We start from the raw sequence: 12,085 nt of genomic DNA on the forward strand, positions 1-12,085 counted from the left end.
TGTGTTTAGTTGAATAGCAGTTGTATTAGCAGATAGTACCTTGTCCTTGTGACGGCAGAGTGACATCTCATTTTGGCCACACGCCCTGGGAAGGGGGTGTGTGCATTTGTGTGAGTGTGTGCGTGTTTGTTGTTCTCATAAACGTTAGAACTGAGAGACTTTCTAGACCATCTTTCTGTCTTCAGGCCAGGTCATATTTAACCCACGTAAGCATCAAAATACCCTCTGTTTGAACTTTCCATATTAAGAGTTCCTACAAGTCCCCTAGGTAACTCATTTAAGCTTTTCTTAACTAACTGGCAGCAAAGCATTCCAGTTGAAGAAGAAATTTTTTTAATAGATTTTATTTTCCTCTGTAATTAACTGGACAAATCAGTAGTTGTTGTTTAAAGTGCTTACTGTGTGTCAGACAAGAAAAGGGAAGGAAGGACATGCTAGTAAGAGAACAGCACGAGCCGAGGTACTTTGGAGAAGCTGGGGAAGCTCAGGGCCCATTTAAAGAACAGCAAGTATTCTGGTTTGAATGTAACTATGATGTAGTCTTGAAAGTTTGTGGCTCTGAAATTCTTTGTTAATCTATTGGGACAATATGTAGTCTATTTTTTTGCTTCAGGATCGTAAGCAGTAAATTATTGCTGTGTGGATTTAAACATTACTAAGGGCCAAATGTGCTAAGTGAAAACCATAGGCAGATCTTCAAGTCTTTCATCATGCTTATTATTCAGTAAATATTTTCATTTAAATTTTTTTATAGTGAATATAATTTCAATTTCTTCATATATGCATCCTGTAGCTTCTAGGTATTTTCAGAATCTGGTGCTGTCATTTACGTGGGTGCATGTTCTATTCAGAATATATTTGGCTGTACTTGAGCAGGGGCATAAAATCAAAAATGCTGTACTTGGCAGTGTTTTGAAAATAGAATGCCTGTTCTTTGTGTGTATCCTTGAGGTTTTTAACATTGTGACAGAGAATCATTTTTTCCAAGTTGTCATGGAAATGATGAAAATTATTTTTCATGACAGTTAGCAAACTGTATTTCAGTTATTATTTCCAAATAGCATGGACGGAATGATGGCTGAGCATGTAGCATGTATTTCATCCTTTTCAAACCCTTGCTCACAAATTGCCTCTTGCCATTAGTGTTCTTTCTTTTTCGTTGCCTGTAAACTTTGCCTTCCTTTCCTGAGTCACTTTCTGGTTATATAGTAATCACTATATGTTTATACTTTTTATTTATTTATTCAGAATACTATGCAATATTGAATACTGTAGCTTTCTATTTAACTCACTAAAAATAACTTATTAAAGGTATATCAGGAAAAACCGGATGAGGAGTGGTTACATTATTTGGAATTTACCTGACTATTAAGAATTTAATATCTTGTTTCCTTCTAAAATTTCCAAATAATACTTACTTTTATAAATTTCTTTTTCCCTTTCAGACTTTTGAAGATTTTAAAAATGACAAGCAAGCTGTAGAATATCAACAACGTATTGTGGATATTTTGTTGAAAGTAAGTATTCAAAGAATATATGTCTTTGTATTGATGTTTATATTAAGAAAACTGAATTATTTGATAGCAAGTTCTAAAATAATCTTGTTTAATAAAGTAATATGTTGCAATCACTTAAAAATTTTATTATGCTGTCTTAGTACTTTATTCAGCTTTTGAAGACAAAGCATTCATTCAAAAAATATGTATCTCAGCTACAGAGTGCTACTCTTGAGAAATGCATATTGTGATAATTCCTATATTAGTGTGATTACATTCAGAAATGGACACTAACTTCAGAATGCTTTGAGAAATAACTAATGTGAAGAGTCTCCTTCTGTCTCATACCAACACCACTGTGTTGCTAAGGTAGTGCCATACATAGTTTTGCCATGGAACTGAGATGATGGTGACACTTCAGAATGATTTGAGGCACACAGAGATGATCATCCCAATCTAAATCTAACTAGATTCAGTTGAAAGCTATTTTGAGATTCATACTGTTGCTAGTGAATGACCTTTTCTGTCCATCTGCACAGCTTCAGCCACACCAGTTTCTTCTTGTAGTTGAAAGCTTAGAATTTTCGTCCTGTTCATTTGGCTATAAAATGGAGATTTCATCCTCTTAGTAACTTTTAGATTATTTTGGACAAGAGACTAAAATTAAAATATTCTCTAGTTGTGTATAACATTAATGCATTAATTACATTTATAATAGTTCTTCATAATTTTCAAAGCTCATTTATATACATGATCTCATTTGAGCTATTTATTGACCTTGTAAGATAGGCAGTGATGAATAAGAGAATAGAATTGCTAAGCTCCCAAATAATGCCAGTTTGATCCAGGTGGCTAGTATGGAGAATTTTCACCTAGATTTCCAAAATACCTTCCCAAATGGTCTTATTCTTGTCCTTCTTTTTTTTTTTTTTTTTTTTTTTTGCAGTACGTGGGCCTCTCACTGTTGTGGCCTCTCCCATTGCGGAGCACAGGCTCCGGACGCACAGGCTCAGTGGCCATGCATGGCTCACGGGCCTAGCCGCTCCGTGGCATGTGGGATCTTCCCGGACCGGGGCACGAACCCATGTCCCCTGCATTGGCAGGCGGACTCTCAACCACTGTGCCACCAGGGAAGCCCCTCTTGTCCTTCTTTAATTCATGATCTTACCTCTCCTCTACCTAATATTCTTCTGTGGCTCCCCCTTGGCTCAGTTGAAATTAAGTTCTGCTGTGAGAGAAAGTTCAAAATAATAATAGCTTGTTATGGAAATCTAGTTGTCTCCTATAGGTCTGGAGGGTAGGCAACCTGATCTAGTAGAGTAGCTTCACAAACTTATCAGTGATGTACATTCCTTCTGTCTTACTGCTGTTATTCTTAGTATGTGGTTTGTGTCTTTTGGCCCAAAATGGCTGCTGAAGCTCCAGCCATCACCTCTGCATTCTAGCCAGCCTGAATGCAGAAAGAGATGAAGAAGAAAGTGTTCTTTCTTTCAGAAAATGTTTTAGAAGTTATGTACTGCAATTCTGCTTATATCATGTTTATCACAGCTTAGATATATGGCCCCTTAGATGCTAAGAGAGACTGAGAAATGTACTCTATTTTGTAGGTGGCCATGTGTTTAGCTAAAAATGAGGAGTTCTGTTTCTAAATTAGAAGGAAGGAACAGATGTTGGAGCACAAGTACTAGTTTCTGCCATACCCATCTAAACTGTTTTAACACGACATCCAAGATGCTTCTATATTTTCTGGTCCCTGACTACTTCTCTATAACTGCTCCCCTCTCTGACCCTCCTCACTGCTCCCACCCCCACCATTCTGTATTATGAACTCCTCAACAGTTTTGTGTTTTTGTTTGTTTTGGCCACACTGCACAGCTTGCAAGATCTCAGTTCCCCAACCACGGATTGAACCTGGGCCACGGCAGTGAAAGCCCAGAATCCTAACCACTAGGCCACCAGGGGACTCCTTTCTCAACAGTTTTAAATTGTTGGAATTCAGTGAACTTTCTGTGTCACCTTTACAGCTTATGTTCTTTGTGTGAGTTTTCTTTTATCCCACCATGCCTTTTCTTTCCCTTTCCCTGCCTGGCAAATTCCTAGCCATTTTCCAAGACATAACTCAAATATCATCCATGAGAAACTTTTAGAACCCTCTCTCACACTTCCAGTTTGATTATTTGCCCCTTCTCTGTGTTCATGTAACACTTCATGCTACACTTGGCATACTGTAGTAATCGTTTACATGTATATTTTCCTACCTGGAATGAATTTCCTGTAGGTAGCAACTGTAAGGATTTTTTTTTTTTTTTTTGGTTATTGTTTTAACATGCCCAGAAACAGAAACATGTCCAGCACAATGCCTGCAACCTGGTAGATGTTCAAGAAATGTTTGCAAGTTGATTGAATTAGAATTCGAATTTAAAACTGTACTAAGGGACTTCCCTGGTGGTGCAGTGGTTAAGAATCCACCTGCCAATGCAGGGGACACGGGTTCAAGCCATGGTCTGGGAAGATTCCACATGCCATGGAGGAGCTAAGCCCGTGTGTCACAACTACTGAGCCTGTGCTCACGAGCCACAACTACTGAGCTCGTGAGCCACAACTACTGAAGCCCGCACACCTAGAGCCCGTGCTTCGCAACAAGAGAAGGCGCTGCGGTGAGAAGCTGGCACACGGCAACAAAGAGTAGCCCCCACTCGCCGCAACTAGAGAAAGCCCACATGCAGCAACGAAGACCCAATGCGGCCAAAAATAAAAATAAATAAATTAAAAATAATAAAAATAAAACTGTACTAAGTTGGAAGAATGATCCAAATGAAGGAAATAAAGCTCCATGAAGTACTTAAACTCTTACTGTTGGTGAATTGTGCTCTTGTATATATATATATTTTAATTGAAGTAGAGTTGATTTACAATATTGTGTTAGTTTCAGGTGTACAGCAAAGTAATTCAGTTTTATATATATATATATATTTTTTTTTCAGGTTATTTTCCATTATAGGTTATTACAAGATACTGAATATAGTTCTCTGTGCTATACAGTAAATTCTTATTGCTTATCTGTTTTATGTATAGTAGTTTGTATCCATTGCTCTCATACTCCTGATTGACTCCTCCCACCCCCTTTTCCCATAGGTAATCGTAAGTTTGTATTCTATATCTGTGTATCTCTTTCTGTTTTATATATAGATTCATTTGTATTATTTTTTAGATTCCACATATAAGTGATATCATAATATTTGTCTTTCTGAGTTACTTCACTAAAGTATAATATTCTCTAGTTCCATCAATGTTTGCTGCAAATGGCATTATTTCATTCTTTTTTATGGCCGAGTAATATTCCGTTATGTATATAAACCACATCTTCTAAAGCCATTTGTCTGTTGGTGGACACTTAGGTTGCTTCCATGTCTTGGCTATTGTAAATAGTGCTGCTGTGAACATTGGGGTGCATGTATCTTTTTGAATTAGAGTTTTCATCTTTTCAGATACATGTCCAGGAGTGGGATTGCTGGCTCATATGGTAGCTCTATTTTTAGTTTTTTTAAGGAACCTCCATACTGTTTTCCATAGTGGCTGCATCTTGTATATTGTTTTGATAGTATTTACCTAGGGTCAATGAAGAATGAACTTTTGAGATTATTTTCTCATTTCTGATGATAGAGTTGTACTCACTTGTTAAAGTGTTTTTCTGAGGGAGCATAGGCAAGGACCAGAGAACAGGTGAGGGAGCATCAAACCTCAGGCATTATCATGGGTGCTGAATGGCTGCAGATATAGAGGGGGAAAGCTGTTAATTTGTGACTTTTTATAAGATTGCTCAGAAAATTTTGTAAGCATGGTCTCTGAAATCGGTCAGAGAGGAAATGAAAAGAAGCTAAAATTTCTAGGATGATAACTTGCTGAGGTAGCAAGGGAATGGGCTGTGAGTTAGAACTGTTTCCTTTGAAGGTGTTTCTAGGATCAGATAGTTAAAATTACACCTCAGAGCAAAAGGAAGAGCTAAAAGCAGAGAAGGGCACTAGTTGGGCCCTGAGAGTTGAGTCTTGGAAAGGACCTGCACACTGAAAGGGAGTGATGACTGGGTATTTTAAAGCTATAGAAAGCTCTTTGAATATTATAAATTGGAATTTAGATACACACACAGATTACAACTTGAAATATCCTCATACTCTAGTAATGATTAATTATGCACTTGAGCAAGCTGTGACTGCTGGATTAAAAGCAGGCATGGTAAAAAAAAAGGAAGGGACATAGTGCTTAGCAAAGTAAGAAAAGGTAGGCTAAAAGCTCGGCCCCAAGGGAATGTTTTATAGGAGAAATCTTATCTTTGAACAGAAAATGAAAGGGGGGAATTTAGGACTTTTCTCTAGGTGAGATGGGGTACTATTCCCTAATTTGTTTTAGAGTTGCCTCCATAAATTCATCTAGTCCAAAACAATACCTGGTCTTCCTTCCCATACTTCTGCATTCTCCCTCTTTGTTAATGGCATCATTCTCCTCCCTGCCTGTCAGGCTCAAGACCTGCCATTTTTCATTCCTCCTTTAGCCACATGTTTCCACACATGTGAATACTTGCCCTGTCTTCCCTCTCTCTGCAGTGTCTTTTGCATCTGTTTCTCCTTCCCTGTTCATTATCACTGCATTGTTCTGAACCCCTCTGACTCTCCCTTGGACCCCTGAAATCACATGCATCTTGGTCTCTCTACCTTTTATCTCTTGCTTCTGTTATTTAATCCTAAACACTGCTGATGGGGTGATTTTCTTAAGCACAGTGCTGATCATGATCAGCTCTCCTCATTGCCCCTTTAGAAACTCCTCAGTTTTTGATGGAATAAATTCTACATTCCTTAGAATGACATTGGAGGCCTAATCTTTCCTTTCGATCTAATTTCTCCCTCCTCATGCATGCTGCTGCATTCTAATGAAACACACAGTTTCTCCAGACAAACTTGTATTTTCCTGTGTTCATGCTTTTGCCCCTACTCTTCTCTCTGCCTGGACTGCTCTTTCTCCTGACATTTCCCCCTGTCATGTTTTCCACATGGGCTTTAAAGCTTAGTTTAAAAGCTAGTTTTCTCTTTTTTTTTTTTCAAATTTCTTCTCTAACCAGTTGAACTAAATTTCTCCCACTGTGCTTCCATAGTCATTTGTTCCTTTATAATAGTGCTGATTGATCACATTACGCTTTTTAGTTAAGATTTGTTTACCTGTCTCATCTTGCTTTCTGGTTCATAATTCCCTTGAAGGCTTCTACCATAGCATCTTACTCATAGTAGTAGGTACTCAGGAGATGAGAGGTCACTTAAATCAGAGGACTGATTATGACTTGATAACTCTGTGGTTGCAAAGAGCCTGTTATATGAAACCATCTGTTCAAGAAACTGCTTATAGACAAGGCAGAAGCCATTCACTTCATGTTTTCGTGGGCTGGCTGAGTTCTTTTCTGGGATACCTTCACTCTCAAGTTATCTTACTTTTCAACCCCAGAGCAACTCCCTTCTTCCTGTGTTGGTGGACAAGTTTTTAATAAGGTTACTTTAATTTAAATTAACTTCAGATTCTCTTTTAAGAATTCAAGAGGGAAACATGATTAATATTTCTTTGAAATCCACCTCTCTAACAATTCAGTTCTTATCCAACTTGTGCCTAAAATTATGCCAAAAATTACTAACATGCTTTCAGGGTGTGCAAGTAGTTGTGCTCCTTCTCTAAATGGTATTGAACTCAATTGTTACATAGCCAATAAAAGAAGCTTCGAGTCTTTAGTACTGAGGCTTCCCGCAGCTTCTAATTATTTATTTTTCTGTGTCAAACCAGATGGCATATTGAATAAATGGTCTCTTTTGCTTATCAGGTTATGGTGGAGAATTCAGATTTTACTCCCTCACAAGTAGGGTGTCTCTTTACCTTCCTTGCCCGGCAGCTTGCAAAGCCTGACAATACCTTGTTTGTAAACAGAACCCTTTTTGATCAGGTGAGCGTCTTTAACCATAAGAACTAGAATTGTTTTTATTTACGGTTCATAGAGAAATTCACTGGATTACATGGTTTCTTAATATAATAGCCTATTGGGGAAGTGTCTTACCAGGTAGAAGCTTTTTCACCTTTCAGTTTGGATCTAAATTAGTTTTTTTTTTTTTTAATGTTGTGTTTGGGTTGTATGACTGCCTAGTAACTTGGTATCATGGGAGTATGGTTTGTGGAGATTGGTTTATATAGATTCTGTTCTCCCAATTATTCTGTTGTTCTAAATTGCCTAGAATTCTTGGCTTAAGAATTTTCCAGTTTAATAATCACCCAGCTCACTGGTAGTAAGACTATGCTGTTGAGTATCTGGAGGAGAGTACTTTTAGAAAATCTGAATTTACTTACAAATGACTTTAACTGTGAAGGTATTTCCTAATCCCGGTTAAATATCTCCACAAAGCCACAGGTGGCAAAGAAAATACTTTTTATCTGGAGAAAGTTGCTAATAATGACCAGCGTTTATTGAGCACTTCATAGTGCCATGCTCTGTTCCAAAGTTTTATATGTATGTGTTAACTCCATACTCCCAGTAGCTCTGAAATTGGTATAGTTATTACACCCATTTTTCAGATGAGGAAACTAAAACCTGGTGAGGTTAAGTCACTCATCCAAGGTTGTACTTAGTAAGTGTTATTATTAGCAATAAATATCGTTGTTAAGTGTTAATAAGGTGAGGATTCAAATTCAAGTGGCCTGACTCCAAAGTCCATGCTTTGTGTGGTCCACGGTGTTGAGGATCTTAAAGTTAAGGTATGTAGATGATGCTGGCTTCCAGTCATGTTTCTAAACAGCAAAGAAATGTGTATAAGGTATATATTAAATTGTTAGCATACCTGAAGCCTGCTGTGTCATCTACTATGCCAATCAGTTGGGAAGATACCATATACCTGTGGTGTTTGTTGAGCCGAGTGTGAATGAATTGGTGATATAGAAAGGGTAGTAATCATTTTCATTATGACAGTGGTGTGGCATGCATGCTGGTATCCAATTAACAAAATACCTTTTCTTTGACCAGGTCCTTGAATTCCTCTGTAGTCCTGACGATGACTCCCGACACTCAGAAAGACAGCAGGTATGAACTACTGGAACTCATCTTGCTAAAGAATGAGAAAGAAGACAGAGTAAGCCAGAAAGAACCTTTCTGTACTAGACCTCACTAGACATAAGGGGAAAATGACTTGTGCCAAACCGTAATACTAAGCTAGACAGTGGCAACCAGAAAAGAGTGTGGATGGTTGTTAGTTTGAGCCTCAATCAAACTAAATTCCTAGGCAGACTGGACCTGTCTTGCATTCAACATGACATCAAAGAGAATATAAACTTTATCCTTCTCCTTCATGAGCAACAGTTGGCACCTGTTGTATGCTGCTTTCCACCAGTGTCATCAAGCTGGTAACCACTTCTAGTTGCTATGGCCGTGAACCAGAAAGGCTTCAGGATCCTGAGTGTTGGAACACTCAGCTTTTGGGAGTGCCACTACACTAGTGCTCAACATTTCTGGAGACTAGAACCCATCTGTCTCTCCACTAATCACTGTGAGAAAGAAATTGATTACCACTTCTTTCTACTTAGCCACTTTCTTGAGGGTCCTTTCTAGATAGGATTTCTTAAAAGCTTACCCATTGTAATTGTGAGCACTAAGAGAGGCAGTCTATTTAAAATTGATAGCAAGACTTTGTCAGCTAAGCAAGCTACAAAAATTAAGTGCTTTGAGAGCTATGCTGATTTTTTATGGTAATATATGCCAGGCCAGAGGTTGAGACTCAGATAAAGAATGTAGGATCACACAGCGAACCCTTTCTCTGCACAGCTGTGACCCCGTGACTGCTGCAGACTGTCTTAGGGAAGAGAACAGCTGCTAAAATTTTGATTGTCTCTTAAATTATACTGAATACAAATAGTAGTGTGGATCCCTCATTTTGCCCCTATTTCTCTATTGGCAAGAAAAGTGAAACATGTTATGCATGGTGTTGCTATATAAAATGATAAAAACTTCTTATGTAAATTACTAAATAAAACAAAAATAAAAACCAAACTAAATGTAAAAGCCAAACCTTTAAAAGTAATCATAATGTAGTAATCTATTATTGGGAATCCCCTTTGGGATTATCTGGGGTTTTTTTCCCCAACTCATTTTAGAAAATAGAAAGAAAACTGATGAAGTAAATTGCTCAAGGTCATAAATGAGATTAGAACTCAATTCCTTCCCTTCTAATCCAACACTCTTTCTCTTGTACTGCTTGTCATATATCAAAATTTGTTTATGCAATATATTTGAATATTTTCCAGTGGTATGCTGATAAAAGTTTAACAACTGGTTCACACTGATATGAACGTTGGTTGATGTTTTCATTTATTAAAGTGAATAAGATGAAAGTGCAACAGTGAAAGCATGTCAGAACTTCATTCATCAGTGTTGTGACTTCTTTGCTGAATCGGATAACAGTTTTTGAATACTGGAAAATAATTCCATAATTTTTTTTGTGCTATTTATAGTGTAATGTCTCTGACATGCACACTTTTAAGTTTGACTATCTTTTTAACATTATCTCCATCACTTTCTTAACCAGAAATTGGCACGCTTTTTCTGTAAAGGACCAGAGAGTAAATATTTTAGGCTTTATGGGTCACATATAGTCTCTGTCACACATTCTTCTTTGTTTTATAACCCTTTGAGCATGTAACAAGCCCTGATTTACAGCATTTGCCATTTTCCATGGTGTAAGTATTCCCACCATGGCTGACTTCAGTCTACTAGCATGATGTCACCCGGCACATGGAATTGGGGAGAGATGCACCATACCACACTTATGTAATATTTCCACCATACAGATACGGCTACAGTAACTAACCTTGAGAGCATACACAGTAAAATGTAGTAAAATAATTAGGAAGTGGTGAGTGTGGGTATTGATTACCTTCACTTTTAATTTAATTTATTTAATTGTAGGTTTATATAATTTGATTTTTAACAATGCCTGTATTTAACCACCGGCTTACAAAATTCCTGAAAAGTTAAGTCAGTTTCAGCTCAGTAAGTTGGTTCAGACTGGCTCTAGCAGTGGCATTTGATTATGTTATTCCAAACTGAGGCTTCTAACAGGTGGGTTCACGCTATCATTGCTCTATATAGCAGTACATTATAATACTCAAAATGGATTAAATTAGAGTTCTGAAGTGTAAAGATAGGATAGGTTTTATTTCTTTTCTGCCTTTTAAAAAAATTTGACTTGAAAGTAATCAATTTCCTGTGTTAGAAAAATGCTTTGTTAAATGGTTTCCTGGAGTTCTGAGAAAGAGTGTTACTCTGGATCTTGAACTTAAATATAGGAGAGAGCTTTCTCATATTGCTCTAATGACTATGTAATGATTCTATTATATTTGAGATTTATTTTAAAATATTGATATCTCAACATCCTGGTCACCTTTTTTTATTCAGCTACTTAGTGTGGTAAAGATTAATTATATGAACCCCAGTATTTTTCTTTGTTTTTTATTGTGGTCAAATGTATATACACAATAAGATTTGTCATTTTAAGCATTTTAAGTGTACAGTTCTCATTAAATATAATCTCACTGTTGTGCAACCATCACTACCATCTGTCTCCAGAACTTTATAGTCCCAAACTGAAACTCTGTACCCATTAAACAGTAAGTCCTTGTTACCCCTCCCCAGCACCCTGGCAACAATTAAACCTTCTGTCTCTGTGAATTTGACTACTTCAGGTGCCTCGTATAAGTGGAATTATACATTATGTGTCCTTTCATGACTTATTTCACTTAGCATGATGTTTTTAAGGTTTATCGATATGTGGCATGTGTCAGAATTTCATTCCTTTTTAAGGATGAATAGTATTCCATTATATGTATATACCATATTTTGTTCATCCATTTATCCATTGATTGACATTAGGGTTGTTTCCACCTTTTAGCTCTTGTGAATAATGCTATACTGTGAGAAACCCCAAGTTTAGTTAGAAAAATTAACACGTGAACATGGATACTACCTGTGGACAACAGATTTTAAAGAGCCATAAGTCATAAAAGGACAAAAATTCACTTATTGAAAGAATACATATGGATGTTTTTAGTTTAGTGGAGGGTCAATTAGATATTCTAATATCTAATAAGGCTTTGTTTGCAAATACTTTGGCATTCCTTCCATGTTTGAAAATAGAGCTGTTTACCTTTTTGTAAGACTTAAATACAATATGATCAACATTATAATGGCAGTCTAATCCCTTGTATACATGAAAGCCAAACTGAAACATCAGCACATAATAAGACAAAAGCAAAAAAGGTATGGTTTCTGTGGCTGAATGGACCCTTAAAGAGCTAATAAATAAAAGTAGATTCCAAAGTGTTTTTACTCATTTATTTTAAATGTTCAGGTCCTTTTAGAATTGCTGCAGGCTGGAGGCATAGTTCAATTTGAAGAGAGTCGGCTCATCCGTATGGCAGAAAAGGCAGAATTGTAAGTTGCTTTGAAGCCATGTATTAGTTCCCATAGAACTATTAAATTACATTTCTCTAACTTGAAGCCCAGGTTATTTATGCAT

The 12,085-nt window shown here is 37.0% G+C and overlaps 1 protein-coding gene across 6 annotated transcripts in view; it reads left to right on the forward strand.

Moving 5' to 3' along the window:
• The window catches only part of VPS8 (VPS8 subunit of CORVET complex), a 315,789-nt gene that overhangs the window by 159,261 nt on the left and 144,443 nt on the right, over positions 1 to 12,085 (forward strand). For all 6 annotated transcript variants that reach the window (XM_079921327.1, XM_079921325.1, XM_079921329.1 and 3 more), the window contains 4 exons: positions 1,446 to 1,517; positions 7,354 to 7,473; positions 8,542 to 8,598; positions 11,918 to 12,000. In XM_079921327.1, coding sequence (XP_079777453.1) covers positions 1,446 to 1,517; positions 7,354 to 7,473; positions 8,542 to 8,598; positions 11,918 to 12,000 — 332 coding nt within the window. The remainder of the gene's footprint in view (positions 1 to 1,445; positions 1,518 to 7,353; positions 7,474 to 8,541; positions 8,599 to 11,917; positions 12,001 to 12,085) is intronic.

The sequence above is a fragment of the Stenella coeruleoalba genome, assembly GCF_951394435.1.
Source record: "Stenella coeruleoalba genome assembly, chromosome: 5".
NCBI lineage: Eukaryota > Metazoa > Chordata > Mammalia > Artiodactyla > Delphinidae > Stenella > Stenella coeruleoalba.